Genomic DNA, 19,250 nt, shown 5'->3' with positions numbered 1-19,250 from the left:
TTCTGCACTTTGCGCTATACCTTCAGAGCAAAGCCTACTTGCATTCTCAAATCTTATAGCATCTGTTTGTGCAGGAGCCATGGAATAAAGAAATATTGGGGGTTTGATACGTCCAGCAGCTTTACTCCTGTTACATTGTTAGGGAGAGCACCAGCTATAGGTACGAACTGCAAAGTGGCACAGCTGGTGTCACATCAGTGTTGCATGTTAATAGATGTCATGATCCATTTGTCAACAAAAATGGTGCCCAAACAAAGTGTGCTCCTGAAACCACTTCCGTGGCCTCAACTTTGTAACAGGATCCAAAGCCAAAACTCGCAGAAGTTCCACAAAACACTCACTGCCAAATGGGATTGTGTTGGAGCAGGAGTTGGCAGACACAGCAGCAAAGCATAATCCATGTCACGGGATTAGCAACTAAACACCTTGGTTAATGCTCAGGGGACACAGGTTCAAATCCCACCATGACTGCTCGTGGAACTTGAATTTAACCTCAAACATCATCCCAGGATCTTTAACTTTCTTTTTTAACCCTCTAAGTTTTGCTCTAGAGTTTCCAGGCATTTGAGATTAAGATTAGATCCTCCAGCAAGCAACCTGAATCAAAAACCTTAAGGGTATTGATTTTTTTTTTCTTTTTACTTCATTTAATACTTCCATTACTTAGTTACAGAGCTTTTGAAGAAAATCAAAATATAGGCTATTTTAGTTTTGGATGGTTGGAGGTAAAAATATCTTTTAGTCAAGCAGCCACATCTAGGTCCAATCAGATTCCCAAATTGTTTACGTGGATGCGAATCCAAAGCCACCATCTTATTTTCAGCATCAATAAACAAAAAGTCCATTGCCTCTGTCTCTTCCATGCTCTGCAGTATAGAATCATTGTTACCTGAGGTACTCAATGAACTTAATTCAGAATTAAAATGTCCAAAACCAAACTGGGATCCCGGGGCCTACTTAGTCCCTGTAGTTAAGAGAACACATTGCCTCTTAGGTGATATTGCATGTTTTTGTTTGTTCATTCACCCTCCCTGCTACATCCCAAATCCAGGGCCTGAAATTATACTTCTGAAAAGAAGAGTGATTGTCCTCAGAATTTCTAATTGTAAGTCCGGGCAGCCAGCACTCTGATACTGCACATCCATTCTTCATATCTGCCGATTTTCCCAACTTCAAAAGAATTCTTCATTACATGTGTGAAGACATAATTGACAGCTCCCAGATTACTTGGATTTCTACCCGATAGTTCAATCTGGTGTTGTTCTGTAAACATTGATTTCCAATCACAAAACAATGATTCAAAGATATTTGACGCAAAACAATTGAATTTTAAGCAAATCAATGGCCATTAATGTCTAGCCTGTGAAAACTAAACTCTGGTTTCAAGAAGATCTACTCCCACATGTACATTCTCCAGAAAAACTGCACGTTCTGCACAAGGCTGACGAGCACACCACCTAATGGTTAAACTGGTAATGCAACACCATGATCATAATGCACAAACGTGAACCAGAAATACCAAAATCAGTTGCCCTATCTTGTTTAACCCCCATTTCCTCAATCAGTTTGAAAGCTCAACCACAGGGTGGCCTGGAACAGAACCTCTAACAGAGGGTCAATAAGCTTACATTTATTTTGTCACTACAGAACTTTGAGAAGTGAAAATATCTTTTGAGAACTTGTGAACTGTACAAGAGAACTCACATTTCAGTCATGTACTTACTGCAACTGAAAGGCTTAATGTCCAAAGGCTCACATTCAATCAGCCTTCAAAATGTAAAGGGTAGCTAAATTCACATCAAATGGAAGTAAGGCTTTTGAACCTTTTGACCAATGGTTTGGGTTTGGGGCACAACTGTCCCACCAAAGATTCCTGAAGAGAATCTCACCCCCTGTTTGGGTCAGAGAGCTTGCTGGATCTTCAATCAATCAAGCAGTTGATTGGCTGCTGGGGTCTTGTTGCCAGGATTACAAACCTGCCCTGGTTGGAGCTCAGGTGTATCAGAATCTCCAGACCTTGGCACCACCACGGACACTATGGCTAATGCTAGGACATTATCATGGCACATCCGCTCCCCTTACTGACCCCTGAACCTCAGATAGAGGGTCTACACAGACAATTGTTGGTGTTGACTAGGGGTGTAAGATTAAGGTCATAGGGACAGAAGAGGCAGGCTATTCAACAGCAAATGTAGAAAAGTGCCCGAGGTCCAGTTCCCAAGCCTTAAACCAATCAAGTGATCCCACCCCACCCCATAATTGCTTTGTATACCCTAAAACCAACAAACTGCCCACAATGGGTGACCAGTTGGGTAGGCCAACTTCCTGTAATCCCACCTGGAGCTGAAGTAACTGCCGCCTGAACATCTGGGGCTCTGGAGTAGGCATTATTTACCTCTTGAGGGCTTTTCCTGGGAATGAGGCAGCAAAGTCACCCATGGTCTGTCTTGTTTACAACTTCAGTTCTGAGGTGACAGGAAAATGGAGAGTATATTCCCGATGCCAACCCAATGATCCATCCATCCTCACCGTGGGGGCAAGAGTCTGTTGTTGGAATGCTGTTACTTAAAGGGGTTCTCCAGCCGACACAATAATCTATTCAAGCAATGTCTAACTAACAGTAACAGTTGAAATATATTCCATAAACCAGCATAAAATTTTGCTTATAACAAAGTATATTTTGTTTTTTTTGGCAAGAAAAAACAACAGATTGCTGTGGTATCTAAAATACTACAAAGATAAATGCATGAAGGAATATGTGGAGTCTCAATTTTAAAATGGTGGCTCCTGGCAATATTTAAAAGTAATAATTAGAGTTTGTTTTGCCTACAGTTTCCATAAATAAAAATGCTCATTCTATACAAAATGGATGCCTCTCATACACTGCCTAACAATCAAACATCACACAAACAATGTATAAAGTAAAGTTGTAAAAATTACCTATATATTTTATATCTGGTTGTAAATCCTTGACGATATCTTTCCACAAAGGATAAATATCCCCTCGAGTTGTGGAAAGGACCTCTGTCCGATATAAGCCAATCAAACTGCTTGGCGGCATGGTTCTGGGTGGCTGTAGGATCCTGGTGGGAAGGCTTTACTGTTATATGATCCCATATAAACAGTAGGTAGATGAATTCAATAAACCTCCAGTTCATGCTTTTCTTTCAGCCACTTTCTGTTCATTCTTGCTCCATTCTGTGGAGTCCTGGAGGGGAATAACAGAAAGCATTTTTAATACATCTCTCAATGCATGAACATCAAAGAAAAGATGGGGATGAGCAAAGGTCATTTCTATCACATTTACCTTGTTTCTTTAAGCTCAGCAAGCAGCTGCATTTGAACTCGCCCATTTTCCTTCCAGACCACATACCCTTAAGTGACAGCTTAGGTTTGTTTTATCTTTACTATTCAATATTTCACTAACCTCAATAACACCCCTAACTTTTAGCTACTCACTGGATTGTAGAAATTGAGTTTCTCAAATCCTCACCAGTGATTTTAGTGAGGGAGAACTGATGGTAATAAGTTGGTCCAGCAAGGGAGAGATCACAGCAGTCATATACATGGTATCATGGAATTATAGAGTGGCATAAGTAAAGCCCTCAATCATTGACATAATTAATTACTTGGGTAGAGTAACAATGTGTAACAGGAATATATGATCACATTAGAGTAGACATGGAGGGCAACATGGCTTTGTTCTATGCCAAAATAATGCTGCAATTCTGTGATCTTGATGCCAACATCCAACTTAGGTTACATATGGCGCTCTTAGCTCAGCAGCTACACAGGATCACTGTAAAAGTGGCTTCAAATGATAACAGCCACCACTTCTCAAGATGATGCAGCTCCTGATACATCACAATGTCCCAAGCCTGAAAGAATCTTTTACTTGAGCAGCCAGGAAGATCCAGTAGTCAGAAATGAAAATCCCCAATCATCAAATCTGAAAAGAAATGGCGCATTGAAAACACACAGTGGGATTGGGAATAATGGAGATGCATTTTCACTGGGACTCTTTCCAGTGAAATCGTGCTGGTCAAATGGGGATTGGGTAAAGCTTTTATTTTGGACTTAATGAAGAATTACGATTCTGAGGGAAAGACTATTTTCTCTGGTTGAGGAATGAGTGATGAGGGGGTCATCAATTTAAATCTACATGAAGTGAGATGGCAGGATGCTCAGGAAAATCTTTCTTCACACAGAAGCCTGGTAAAGCAGAAACATTTGTCACACTGCAATTGGTTGAAGACACTGTGGTTTTTCAGTCTTCTTTGTTGCAGAAAGATGCATTCTGAATTTCTACAGATTTGATGGGCTGATTGGACTCCTTTGTTGTAAAGAACAACTCTAAACTTCAATATGGAACTTCAAAACCTTCCATAAGCAGCTGTATAATTTATTTACCTACACACATGCATATAGGAATGTATTTTTAAAATAATTTCCCCTCCCTGGTTACCCTGCAGAAGGTAGGCAGAAAGTGAGCTGTCTCCTTGAACTAGTAAAAAGTAGTTTTTGGTATGTTAGGCGGGGAGTTCCAGGATTTTGACACAATAATGATGAAACAGCAATATTGTTCCAAGTCAGAATGGCGCAGACTTGGAGGAGATTCTGCAGGTTGTGGTTTACCTATGTATTTGTTGCCCTTGTCCTTTAAAGTGCTAGAGGTCATGGATTTGAAAGTGATGTTGGAGGAGTCTTGTACATTACTGCAGTCTATCTTCTAGATGATACACACTGCTGCAATTATGCATTGATGATGAAGGGAGTGAATGTTGATGGTCGTGGTGGTGGATGTGGTGCCAATTAACGGGCAGCTTTGTCATGGACAGTATCAAGCTTCTAGAGGGTTGCTGGAGTTGCACCCATCCAGGCAAATGTGGAATATTCCATCACATTCTGGATTGGTACCAGGTAAATAGTGTATGGGCAATTGGGAGACAGGAGTTGAATTCTGACCTGCTCTTGTACCGTATTTATATGTCTGGTTCAGTTCAGTTTCTGGTCAGTAGCAACACCTCGGATGTTGACAGGGTAGTAATCAGCAGTGGCAACATCAGTAAATTTCAATGGGCAATGGTTAATGTTTTGCTGTTGGAGATAGCCGTTTCTCTGGCACATGAATAGTGAGAATGTTACTTGCCACTTATCAGCCAAACAGCGCACATTTTCCAAGACTTGCTGCGTGTGGATACGGACAACTTCAGTATCTGAATAATCAAGAACCACAGTGCTAAAAATTGTGCAATCATTAGTGATCATCTCTATTTCTAGTCTTATGATAGAGGGAAGGTCATTGATCAAACAGCAGAAAATGGTTGGGCCTAGGACATTACCCTGAACAACTGCAGTGGTTGAGATGACTGACTTTAACAATCAAAACCATCTTCCTTCATGACTTCACCCAGCAGAGAGTTTTTTTCCCTATAATTCCCATTAATTCCAGCTTTGTTTCAGGTTCCTTGAAGCTACATTTAGTCAAATGGGGCATTGATGTCAAATGCAGTCATTCTCACCTCTGGAGTTCAACTCTTTTTGTCCTTGTTGGACCAAGGTCAGATTAGGAGCCAACTCGTCCTTGGTTGAATCCTAACTGAGCCACAGTGAGGTTACTTCTTTGCAGGCGCTATCTAACAGCATTGTCAATGACCCCTTCTCGCACTTTGCTGATGCTGAAGATTCGATTTAAAAGGTGGCAAATGGCTGGGTTAGATTTATCTTCCTTCTATGCCCAAGATATACCTGCACAATTCTCTATATTAGTGAGTGGATACCAGCTTTGCAGCTGTATTGGAACAGGGTGTAATTATTTTTGAAGCCTTTTTGTACACACTGATTTATAATTAAGATATTGCTTTGACATATTGATATGCTAGTATGAACTCGCAACCAAACATGCAAGCAACAACTAAGTGTTCAATTCCCACCAGAACACCCCATACAGTGATCTCCCTTAGCCAAAAAAAGGTATTGCTTTGGAGTATTTCAACGACTTGGCTCTCAAACAGTCAACCCTCAATTCCTCATTACGAAACAAGTGAAAGCATTAAAATTACCTTTTGTTGCATTCCAGTAACATGTGCTAGCCCCAATTATGACATCAAGTCAGGGGGTCAGAAAGCCAAGGAAGAGGCTGGCCAAGAATTTTACAGGTTGACAATTTTAACTTTAATGAGCACAGCTAACCACTGTCGCCTCTTATAATGGGTTACAAATCCATCAGACTTATTCATTCTGACTGTCAAATACAAATCCCAACTGTCCAATTAGAACTTGTTCCCACGTCAGGACATTATAGTTTTGAAGTCGGACGTTGAACTAATGATTAGATCTGAGCAGAAAGGTGGCTTTGTACCAAGTGATCACTGATTCAGAAGTAGCTTGGTACAAAATGCCATCTGCAACCAGGCAAGTGACAGATGTAAACAGACAAAGTACATACTGACTGGGTAACACAGGAAAGGCACAGATCCTTTTTTTAAAAAAGGCAGCGATAAAACAAATTAAAATTACATTCAAAAGATCTACAGGTCCCCAATGAACAATATAATTGTGATCCATTCCAGGTGTAAACATTTTATCACGGTGGTAAAACATCTTGCCTCCTGGAAAATCTTTAATCATTTTTTGCCCTAAATTCCTCTCCTGCTGGAGGCAGGAAAGATTTCAGCTTCTCTGGCCTGGAAGTGGAACCTCATTCCGACACTGCTGGAGTTGAACCAGCAGCAGGTGGGAGAGTGGCCTGAACAGTAGGAGCCTTTTGTTCGAGTAGGTGGGGGAAAGGTGGTACCTGGGAGATAGTGGGCAGCACGGTGGCACAGTGGTTAGCACTGCTGCCTCACAGCGCCAGAGACCCGGATTCAATTCCCGCCTCAGGCGACTGACTGTGTGGAGTTTGCACGTTCTCCCCGTGTCTGCGTGGGTTTCCTCCGGGTGCTCCGGTTTCCTCCCACAGTCCAAAGATGTGCTGGTCAGGTGAATTGGCCATGCTAAATTGCCCATAGTGTGAGGTAAGGGGTAAATGTAGGGGTGTGGGTGGGTTGCGCTTCGTCTGGGCGGTGTGGACTTGTTGGGCCGGAGGGCCTGTTTCCACACTGTAAGTAATCTAATCTAATTCACATATAGAGGCCTAGTTAGTGTAGGCATAATCTTCATTCAAAGCTGCTCAACAGCTGAATGACAGACTGACCAGAATTTGGAGGCTATTAAGAGCAGGACACTTTGGTTTCTTTCAACTCCTTGTCTCGATTCCCTCTCATACCCACTCACCTGTGATCTAGATTCTGTGTTGATCCCTGGCCCCACTACCAGCAACAACCAATTCCCAACGTAGCTGCTGGGTCTTGGAGAGATACCGGCCTTTGATTGGCTGCCAACTCCTGGGGACAGGATTTACACCTCTGGACTTCAAAATCCTGGGAAGGCCCCACATGCTGGCTGGCTATATGCCTGACTTATATATCTATCCCAACAGATACAAAATGCGGACTCTCACCATCTCTCCGACCAGCAAACAAGAAACCTGAGGATGGCATTAAATTCTGCCTGTCTATGGGCAAATGTGGCCATCACTTTGCTACCCGCAAACATCCAGGAGAAACATAACTAGAAGAAATCTCAAATCCTGGAAAGGCATGTATCCCTACTTCTTTCTGATTCAGCAATGACAACTGATCCAAACTGACACCTTCATTCATACTGCGTCCCGATTTTCCAATGTATCATTGAAACAATTCCTGAATTATACGGCGTTCCACCAAAAGTGACTGAAATGCAGTAACATATATGGAATCATCGAGCACAGAAGGAAGCTATTTGGCCAATGGTGGCTCAGTGGTTAGCATTGCTGCCTCACAGCGCCAGGGACTGGGGTTTGATTCCAACCACAGGCAACTGTCTGTGTGGAGTTTGCACATTCTCTCGGTGACTGTGTGGGTTTCCTCTGGGTGCTCTGGTTTCCTCCCACAACCCAAAGATGTGCAGGTTAGGTGAATTGGCCAAGCCAAATTGCCCATAGTGTTCAGGGATGTGTAGGTTAGGTGTATTAATCAGGGTAAATATCGGATAATAGGGTAGGGAAATAGGTCTGGGTGGGTTACTCTTCAGAGGGTCGGTCTGGACTTGTTGGGCCGAAGGACCTGTTTCTACACTGTGATTTTGTGAATTGTCTATCAAATGATGCCCTAATCAAGATTTCAGATTAATCCAATGCTATCACTCTCTCCTTGTAAATTCAGACATTCTAAGTTGCAGACAGTGGCAATCAGCATTCTCAACTTCCCAGGGTGATGCAATTAAATGAAGATGCAACTATGCAGCCTCACACATCACTCCATAAGCTCTTGACTACTCAGGATATCGGACTCAGTACCTTCTGGCTGATTGTCAGTTCTATTTAAATCTAGTATGCCATTTTCAAATCAACCTGTTCAGAAATATTTTTACACACCTCTGGAGCAGGTGGGACTTGACCCTGGATCTCCTGGTTCAAAGATAGGGACATGATCACTGCACCACTTGTTATGAATATACTCTGAGGTGCATTTAACTCAGTGACTTGTGCAATCAAGGATAAATCCTTTCAGCGTGTGGATGCAATCATCTGTTGTTTGACTTTGCCAGCTTTAAATGTGTTAACAGGGAAGAGGCGTTTTATTGCCTGATGATATGTTCAGACAGCCCTTCAATGCAGTAAAGCCATTTACTTGCTGTAGAAGCCTATCTGCAGGTGCAGTAAATCTGAACAAAGCTCTCGTGTTTGTTCTGGTGATATTGTAAGAATCTTTCTGCGGAACAAATATTGACTGATTTATCTCCTCCCTTGAAGTGCTAGTGTTTCAAGTAATCCATTAAAAAGAATAAGACATTTTGAGACAGATGAGACTGGGCCAGGCTTAAAAGGGACATAGCAGCAGTGACAGAATTACACAGGTTCAGGGTTAATATAGACTATAATTCATTGGTTTAAGGTCATATTTAAAAGGGAAATAGCCAGGAACGGGTAGAGCAGCTCAGTTTGGAAAGTTACCAAGAAAGGTCTGGAAGAAGAACATATTGGACTCTGCTTTGTTCAGATCATTGCGAAAGTGCACTTGCAGTAATAAAATAAATAAATACCGACACTGAGACATCTAATCTTCATGGCAATTAGAATTATGTCAAAGCCTTATTTAATCTCATATCTGTCACAGGCACCTGAATCTTTTGGACTGAGAACTTATAAAATATCAATTCTACCATTTCAAATGCTCTCGCACCAGCTATTACTTAAGGGTTCAGTGCCCTGTTTATTACCACAGCCCCCTCATAATTAATTCAAGTTGATAATCATCAGCACGGTGGCTCAGTGATTAGCACTGATGACTCACAGCACCAGGGACCCAGGTTCAATTCACACCTGTCTGTGTGAAATTTGCGCATTCTCCCTGTGTCGACATGGTTTTCCTCTGGGTGTTCCAGTTTGCAAGTGAGGTGGAGCTTTGCGCTTAGCAAGGACCCAACCAAAAGCAGAAAGGTAAATTATGAGTCAATTAATTGGTTGAGATTTAAACACTGACTTCTCACTCTTCAATCAGTACAAAAGAATCATTACCACTCCTGGCAGGGAGACCAAACTTCGATTTAACTTCATTTGAACAATGTTCAACTCTCTCAGTACTGAACATTGCATGTTCCAAAACCTGGCAATGGAGCATCAGAAATAAAACTAGGCAATGACCGTCTCTAACAACCATCTAACCACCACCCCTTGACATTCAATGGCATTACCATCTCTGAATTCCCCACTATCAACATTATTGGGGTTACTATTGACAAGAAACTCACTTAGAGTCATAGAGATAAACAGCATGGAAACAGACCCTTCAGTCTAATTTGTCCATGCTGACCAGATATCCCATACTAATCTAGTCCCACTTACCAGCACCCGGCCTACATCCCTCCAAACCCTTCCCATTCATATACCCATCCAGATGCCTTTTAAATGCTGTAATTGTAACAGCCTCCACTACTTCCTCTGGCAGCTCATTCCATACACGTACCACTCTCTGCATGAAAAAGTTGCCCTTCAGGAAAGGTTACCCAAGCTGTCTCTCTTTTATCTTTCCCCTCTCACCCTAAACCTATGCCCTCTAGTTCTGGACTCCCCTACCCTAGTGGAAAGGAGAAAGTGAGGACTGCAGATGCTGGAGATCAGAGCTGAAACATGTGTTGCTGGAAAAGCGCAGCAGGTCAGGCAGCATCCACGGAGCAGGAGAATCGACGTTTTGGGCATAAGCCCTTCCTGAAAAGGGCTTATGCCCAAAACGTCGATTCTCCTGCTCCTTGGATGCTGCCTGACCTGCTGCACTTTTCCAGCAACACATTTTTCAGCTTCTACCTTAGTGAAAAGACTTTGTCTATTTATCCTATCCGTGCCCCTCATGATTTGATAAACCTCTGTAAGGTCACCCCTCACTGAAAACCAATTACTCCTACCCAGCCAAACTAGGTTGTCTTATGGGAACACAATGTTATGCAGCCTGTGACCTATTGGAGCCCAAGATCAACTAAAAGGGCAGGCTGCCAGGTTATAAAGACAGGAAAGAAAGATGGCATTATCACATCACAAGTCTGACTTGTTGCTGAATAATGATTTTTATTAATTAGAACTGATCAAAGTTCAGTCAATTCAGAACAAGTTGTGCTATGGCAAATATTAAGACTGATCACTGTGCATGTGGAAAGTACAAATCCATGTTATTCCTAAATGAGCAATCACAAGGAATACCATTATATTTTCAAAGCTTATTCAGCTGATAGATCTTGACAACATCCTTATAAATCTTTGCTGAACCCTTTCAAGTTTCACAACATCCTTCCTATAGCAGGGAGACCAGCATTGCATGCAATATTCCAAAAGTGGCCGAACCAATGTCCCAAACAGCCGTAACATGACCTCCCAAACTCGTAACATAAACACAGCTGTGACAAAAGCAGGTCAGAAGCTAGGATCCTGTGGTGAGTAACTCACCTCTTGACTCCGCAAGGCCTGTCCACCAGCTACAAGACACAAGTCAAGATTGTGATGGAATCCTCCCCACTTGCCTGGATGGTGCAGTTCCAACACTCAAGAATCTTGACACCATCCAGGACAAACAAGCTCACTAGATTGGCATTATATCCACCAGCATCCATTCTCTTTATCACTGATGCTCAGTAGTAGCAGTGTGTACAATCTACAAGATGCACTGCAGAAATTCACCAAAGTTCCCTCACAACACTTTCCAAACCCATGACCAGTTTCATCTGGAAGGACCAGGGCAGCAGATACACGGGAATACCACCACCATCACCTGCAAGATCCTGACTTGGAAATATTGCTGTTCCTCCATCGTTGCTGGGTCAAAATCCTGGAATTCCATCTCTAAGGGCATTGTATGTCAACCTATAGCACATAGACTGCATCGGTTCAAAAAGGCAGCTCACCACCACCTTCTCAAGGGCAAGTAGGGACGGGGAATAAATGTTGGCCAGCCAGTGAAGCCTACCTCCCACAAATGAATAAAAATGTATTGTGGCTTGGACAAGCTGACATTGGTGGAATTGAGTTGATCCTACCTTTTGGAATTTAAGTTATCAGAGCAGGAGTAGGCCATTCTACCTTTTGAGCCCACTCTACCATCCAATGGGATTGTGGTAATCTTCCGATTATGACATCATTTTCCTGCATCTGTATACATTTAATATAATCCTTTTATGTACATTTCTAACACGTAGAAATCTATCAGTCTCAATCTCAAATATTCTTAATACTTGTGCATCCACAGCTCTCTGGGGTAAACAAATTCAACAATTCATCACAGAATCATTATGGTTCAGAAGGAGGCCAATTATCCCATTGTGCCAGCACCAGCTCTATTACCACCCTCTAAATGGGGAGATTCCCCCTTAACCATATCTGGAATTGCCTATTTCTTATTGTGATATTGCATCCACTGTCCCTAAAATCTCCCATACCAGGAAAACACTCCTCCTGCATCTAACCTGCCAAGGATTTTAATCATTTGAAACGGATCACCTTTCATTTTCCTAAATTCAAGGAAATAAGGCATCCAGTCTATTTAAACATTTCTCATAGAACAATCCATCCCAGTAATCAGTTGGTGAACATTCAGTCCACATGAGAAGTATATTTTTCATTGATAAGGAAACCAAAACTGTACACATTCCTTCAGATGTAGCCTCACCAAGCCTCTACATAATTGTAATAAGATGTCTTTACTTCTATACTTAAATCCTCTTGCAATAAAGGCTAATACTAGCTTGTTTTTTTTATTGTTTGCTGAACCTGCATGTTAACTTTTAGTGAGTCATGAACAAGGACATCCAAGTCCCTTTGCAGTTCAACACTCCCCAAGACCAATTAAGAAATGCACTATTTCTGTGTTTCCTATCGAAGTGGAGAATCTCACATTTCACAATATTGCATTGCATCAACTAAATGTTTGTCCACTCACTTGGCCTCCACAAGGTCCCTTAAAAAATCTTTGGATTCTCCTCACAGCTCTCACGTACTTTTGTGTAATCTGCAAATTTGACAACGTTACATTTAATCTCAACGTGCAAATCATTGATTTAGATAATGGATGGCCAGATCCTTGTGGTATTTTTTCATGGTTTCTAAGATGGCATGGTTAATACTCTTTAATTAGAAAGAGTATGAGAGGCTGCTACTGACACATGGTGATGCCTACAGCAGGAAAAAAACTGGAATTCTAGATAGTTCAGGTTCTGGGGAATCAGAAGGTCAGATATTGATGGTCTGAAAAAAGCTGAAAACAGATAATGCCAAAAATAAGTCCTAATCATAGAGTCATAGAGTCATAGAGATGTACAGCATGGAAATCTGTCCATGCCGACCAGATATCCCAACCCAATCTAGTCCCACCTGCCAGTACCTGGCCCTTATCCCTCCAAACCCTTCCTATTCATATACCCACATAAATGCCTCTTAAATGTTGCAAGTGTACCAGCCTCCACCACATCCTCTGGCAGCTCATTCCATACACGTACCACCCTCTGCGTGAAAAGGTTGCCCCTTAGGTCTCTTTTATATCTTTCCCCTCTCACCCTAAACCTATGCCCTCTAGTTCTGGACTCCCCGACAACAGGGAAAAGACTTTGTCTACTTATCCTATCCATGCCCCTCATAATTTTGTAAACCTCCAGAAGGATACCCCTCAGCCTCCGACACTCCAGGCAAAATAGCCCCAGCCTATTCAGCCTCTCCCTATAGCTCAAATCCTCCAACCCTGGCAACATCCTTGTAAATCTTTTCTGAACCCTTTCAAGTTTCACAACATCTTTCCACTAGGAAGGAGACCAGATCTGCACGCAATAATCTAACAGTGGCCTAACCAATGTCCTGTACAGCAGGAACATGACCTCTCAACTCCTATACTCAATACTCTGACCAATAAAGGAAAGCATACCAAACGCCTTCTTCACTATCCTATCTACCTGTGAGTCCACCTTCAAGGAGGCTATGAACCTGCAATCTAAGTTCTCTTTGTTCAGCAACACCTCCTAGGACCGTACCATTAAGTGTATAAGTCCTGCTAAGATTTGCTTTCCCAAAATGCAGCACCTCACATTTATCTGAATTAAACTCCATCTGCCACTTCTCAGCCCATTGGCCCATCTGGTCCAGATCTTGTTTTAATCTGAGGTAACCCTCTTCGCTGTCCACTACACCTCCAATTTTGGTGTCATCTGCAAACTTACTAACTGTACCTCTTATGCTCGCATCCAAATCATTTATGTAAATGACAAAAAGTAGAGGGCCCAGCACCGATCCTTCTGGCACTCCACTGGTCACAGGCCTTCAGTCTGAAAAACAACCCTCCACCACCACCCTCTGTCTTCTACCGTTGAGCCAGTTCTGTATCCAAATGGCTAATTCTCCCTGTATTCCATGAGATCTAACCTTGCTAAGCAGTCTCCCATGGGGAACCTTGTCAAACATCTTACTGAAGTCCATATAGATCACACCTACTGCTCTGCCCTCATCAACCTTCTTTGTTACTTCTTCAAAAAACTCAATCAAGTTTGTGAGAAATGATTTCCCACGCACAAAGCCATGTTGACTATCCCAAATCTGTCCTTGCCTTTCCAAATACATGTACATCCTGTCCCTTAGGATTCCCTCCAACAACTTGCCCACCACTGAGGTCAGGCTCACTGGTCTATAGTTCCCTGGCTTGTCTTTACCACCCTTCTTAAACAGTGGCACGTTTGCCAACCTCCAGTCTTCCGGCACCTCACCTGTGACTATCGATGATACAAATATCTCAGCAAGAGGACCAGCAATCACTTCTCTAGCTTCCCACAGAGTTCTCGGGTTCACCTGATCAGGTCCTGGGGATTTATCCACCTTTAACCGTTTCAAGACATCCAGCACTTCCTCCTCTGTAATCTGCACATTTTGCAAGATGTCACCATCTATTTCCCTACAGTCTATATCTTCCATATCCTTTTCCACAGTAAATACTGATGCAAAATATTCATTTAGTATTAGAGTAGATTACTTACAGTGTGGAAACAGGCCCTTCGGCGCAACAAGTCCACAACGACCCTCCGAAGAGCAACCCACCCAGACCCATTTCCCTACATTTACCCCTTCACCTAACACTACGGGCAATTTAGCATGGCCAATTCACCTAACCTGCACATTTTTGGACTGTGGGAGGAAACCGGAGCACCTGGAGGAAACCCACGCAGACACGGGGAGAATGTGAGGCGGGAATTGAACACAGGTCTCTGGCGCTGTGAGGCAGCAGTGCTAACCACTGTGCCACTGTGCCGCCCACAAGTATCTTCCCCATTTTCTGTGGCTTCACACAAAGGCCACCTAGCTGACCTTTGAGGGGCCCTATTCTCTCCCTAGTTACCCATTTGTCCTTAATATATTTGTAAAAACCCTTTGGATTCTCCTTAATTCTATTTGCCAAAGCTATCTCATGTCCCCATTTTGCCCTCCTGATTTCCCTCTTAAGTATACTCCTGCAACATATTCAAAGAAACAATGGACACGAGGAGTTGCTATCAAATTTAGGCAACATTCCAAGAAGTTAGGTTAGTCTTTTGCACAGGATGATTTTCCTCTGCCTGAGTATCATTGAGTGTTCCTGTAAATTAGCTCTGGTCGTCTAGGAGTGTGTCTCAATTAACACAACAACTAAGTAACTTCATGGGCCCATCTCTAAAAGCACAAAGCACTTGTCTTTGAGTCTTGGCCTACCTACTACCATTTGCTTTCTTAGAAGTTGGAAGGCAGAGAAGTAAACATCACCAGACCGTGACTTCTAAGCTACTAGACTGACATATTGAGAAAGTAAACAGATGAATGAACATTGCCAAGAACAAAGAAAAGATCTACAATAACTAGAAACGCAATTATGCCATCTCTGGGTACACGAAACAATACATTTCTTTCTCCTGAGCCAACAGCTGATACAAAATTCAACACAAATTAGATCCCCAGCTGCCGTTATGTAATGTTTACAGATTGAGTTACAATCAACCTGAGGTCATAAATTAATAATCACTCAAAAACAGACTGACATCAGGGAAATTTTTAAAAATATCTCTGAAGAACTTGGACAGAAACAATTAGACATTTATTTCTTGAGCAGTCAAAAGATAATTATATTTGAATTGCATTAATTCTTGTTAGGTTTTTGTGCTGATCAATGAGGTGTGCTATCCAAGGACAGCAACAACCAGACATAAGAGAATGGAATCTGGGCAGAGAGGCCTGTGATCATGTTAGGGTGGAATTGTGGGCGCGAGAGATTACAAGTGATAAAGGGGAGGCCAAAGGCTTCTTTAAGGGAATGAGGGTGGAAAGATCTTTTGTCAAATTTAGGTTTTCTAGAGAGCCTTACAAGGCTACACAGATTAGGCCTGTGTGTCCACTAGAAGAGTCAAAGGTGATTAAATTGAAGCAATAGGAGATCCTGAACAGACTTAATCTGATGAATGTTGAAAGGATGTTTCCTCCTTTGGGAGAATCTAGAACTCGGGTTCACAGTTTAGGAATAATGGGTTGTCCGCATAAAATAGCGATGAAGTTTTCTTTCTTTTTCAGAGGTTTAAGAGTCTTTGGAATTCCCTTCCTCAAAACGCAGTGGTGCAGAATCTTTAAATATTTTTAAAGGCTGAGGGAGGTAAATTCTTGGTTACGATGGGAATGAAAGATTATTGAGGACATACAGGAGTGTCAAGTTGAGGTTAACATCAGATCAGCCATGAATGGGAGAGTAGGTTCAAAGGGCCGAATAGCCAAATCTTGTACCTTGCTCGCATGAATATTTATTACGGATCCACCTTTTCCTTTTTGCCCATCAGTTAGGCTATTATGAAGCCTCTATCCCTGCCCTGTTTTGTGTGGTTATTGCTAGATGTGGTCATTTTCCACAAGTGAACTTGGGGTTTTATCTTTTATGTAAAGAAATGAACTGAATAAGCTGTGAAAATATAATATAAAGTTGGTATTCCCTGGGATTGCTCATTTAGGAATAACATGGATTTGTACTTTCCACATTCACAATGATTAGTCCTGATATCTGCCACAGCACTACTTGTTCTGAATTGACTGAACTTTGATCAGTCCTAATTAATATAAATCATTATTCAGCAACAAGTCAGACTAGTGATGTGACAATGCCATCTTTCATTCCTCTCTTTATGACCTGGCAGCCTGCCCTTTTAATTGATCTTGGGCTCCAATGGGCCACAGGTTACATAGCATTGTGTTCCCATCAGACAACCTGGTTTGGCTTGGCAGGAGTAATTGGTTTTCAGTGAAAATCGATAACAGTGAGACATCATAATGAACCATGTATAAAATTTAAAGAAAATTAGAATGAGATTAACAATAAGCAATGAGAAGATAAAGCAGGGATTTTACAATGAGACGGACTGAGGAGAATAGGACAGCTTAGAAGAAGCCATAGCTGAACTTTTAAAATGAGAATAGTATGAATTCACACATAGAGAGGGTCTGCGTGTGGTGTTTTTATATGGCTTCCAAACCAGACCGGCAGTGTACCTTTAAGACAGTTAGACCTCACAGTGTGTGATGTCCCTGTATAAAAGATCAATGCTTCCAGTCACTCTCTGCTGTATGCAATGGAATCAGTGGTGTGAGCTGAGCCAGTTAAATATATGCAATGTAACAGTAAAGGTATATTAGCATAAGATGCAGTTAATGTGCAAGTCAGAGATACTGAAACAGTAAATAATTTTGTTAATAAAGACATCTGTCTCAACAAGAACCCAAACTTTACAATTTGATTTTATGTAAGCTAATATGGAGGGAGACACTCACAACATGAGGCAACATGGTGGCTTAGTGGTTAGCACTGCTGCCTCACAGCACCAGCGTCCCAGGTTCGATTCTAGCCTTGGCGACTGTCTGTGTGGAGTTTGCACATTCTCCCTGTGTCTGCATGGGTTTCCTCTAGGTGCTCCGGTTTCCTCCCACAGTCACAAAGATGCGCAGGGCAAGTGAATTGGCCAGGCGAAATTGCCCATTGTGTTAGGTGCATTGGTCAGAGGGTAAGGGGTCTGGGTGGGTTACTCTTCGGAGGGTTGGTGTGGACTGGTTGGGCCGAAGGGCTTGTTTCCACACTTTAAGGAGTCTAACCCAATCTAAAACAAAACATACAGCTGACATTGATAAAGAACCATGGCCAGCTCTGACACTGAGGCCACAAAGGCTTTAGCGTCGACGGTGGAGGAGACTAGAGCCAGGAACTTGGTAACCAATGACTGAAGAGAACGTCGGTGAGGAGAGGGGCAGAGCAGGAGGTATGAGACCAGGTCCATGGTTGCAGGAGTGGCAGTAACGTGGAGGCAAATCCGCACCAAGCCCGCAGAGCCCATTATAGAGATCTGTGGCAGATGTCAAGCAGTGAATGAAGGAGTACTAGAGGGTAACAGGAAGGAGAGGGAAAGATGAACTCTGTTGAAATAAAATCTTGAACTCTATTCAATGTTTCAAGATGGCACCAGGGCATGGCAACATCTTTCTTTTTACATGAGAGGAAATACTTTTCACCGTTCATGTGACAATAAAACTAAATCTAATCTGATCTAAATCTCATCTAATTATCATTATTGATATTTGACCCAAATAACCATGTCAGTGATTGTGGAGCTAACAGCTCTCTAAAATACTGTTGATTAGAATACTGCTCTTTCAGCCCTCAAGTTTTGCAGGAAACTCATTCTAATGCTGTGCATGTGATATTTGACTCCTTCTCTTCCATCAGCCACAGTTAAAGGTAGAGACTCCTTATACAGGCTCAGTGCAGGTAGCTCCACTGCCTCACCATGATGGCTACTCTTCACCAATGCATTTTGGGATTACATGTGGCCAGACCATTGATCATGAGGATGATGGAGCCAACTTGGTCACCTGAAGAGCTGCTGACTGTTCAAACACAGATACTTTCTGGCAAATCACAAAGAACAGCAGACAAGCAGACAATCTTTGGGTTTTTTTATCGTTAGATCAGCCAACTAGAATATTATTAACGTGGCACTGAACGAATGAATGCAGGAGCTATGGTTATAAACTCAGATTGGCCCTAATCCAAGAGGTTTTATCACCTAACCTCTCAGCTCTGATTACCCACCCCAACCAGCCATCGCCCTCCTGGCATTGTCCAATCCCCTGACTTGCTGCCTTTTCCACAACTACAAGATGGAAAAACTGAATAGAATCCAAAGAAAGAAAGAACAAATCAGGACAGGAACAGACCCTTCAGCCCTCCAATCCTGCATCACCACATTTTGTCTTTCCAGACTGTTTTCAATTACACTATCTGCATCTCCCTTTTCCCTATTCTTTTCCATTCATGTAGTCGTCCTGGTACTTCTTGAATACTTCTACCACCTCCTGTGGTAACACGTTCCAGACACTCACCACTCTTTGTATGAAAAACTTGCCTCGCACATCTCTTTTAAACATCACCCTCACCACACCTTGAACCTATATCCCCTAGTAATTGACCCCTCATACTTTCCCCTGTATCTATGCCATTCACAATTGTATGATTTTCTATGAGGTTGCCTCTCAACCTCTTGCATTCCAGTGAAAACAAATCCGGTCTATTCAACTTTCTTCGTAGCTAATATCCCACACACCAAGCAACATCCTGGTAAACCTTTTCTGTATCCTTTCCACAGCATCCATA

The 19,250-nt window shown here is 42.3% G+C and overlaps 1 protein-coding gene across 4 annotated transcripts in view; it reads right to left on the bottom strand.

The window, feature by feature from the left end:
* The window catches only part of brinp1 (bone morphogenetic protein/retinoic acid inducible neural-specific 1), a 364,641-nt gene that overhangs the window by 252,038 nt on the left and 93,353 nt on the right, over window positions 1–19,250 (bottom strand). For all 4 annotated transcript variants that reach the window (XM_072566438.1, XM_072566439.1, XM_072566440.1 and 1 more), the window contains exon 2: window positions 2,941–3,208. In XM_072566438.1, the coding sequence (XP_072422539.1) occupies window positions 2,941–3,158 (218 nt within the window). In that variant the 5' untranslated portion in view covers window positions 3,159–3,208. The remainder of the gene's footprint in view (window positions 1–2,940; window positions 3,209–19,250) is intronic.

This window comes from Chiloscyllium punctatum, chromosome 49, assembly GCF_047496795.1.
Source record: "Chiloscyllium punctatum isolate Juve2018m chromosome 49, sChiPun1.3, whole genome shotgun sequence".
NCBI classification, from domain to species: domain Eukaryota; kingdom Metazoa; phylum Chordata; class Chondrichthyes; order Orectolobiformes; family Hemiscylliidae; genus Chiloscyllium; species Chiloscyllium punctatum.
This window is presented reverse-complemented; position numbering and strand designations above follow the sequence as displayed.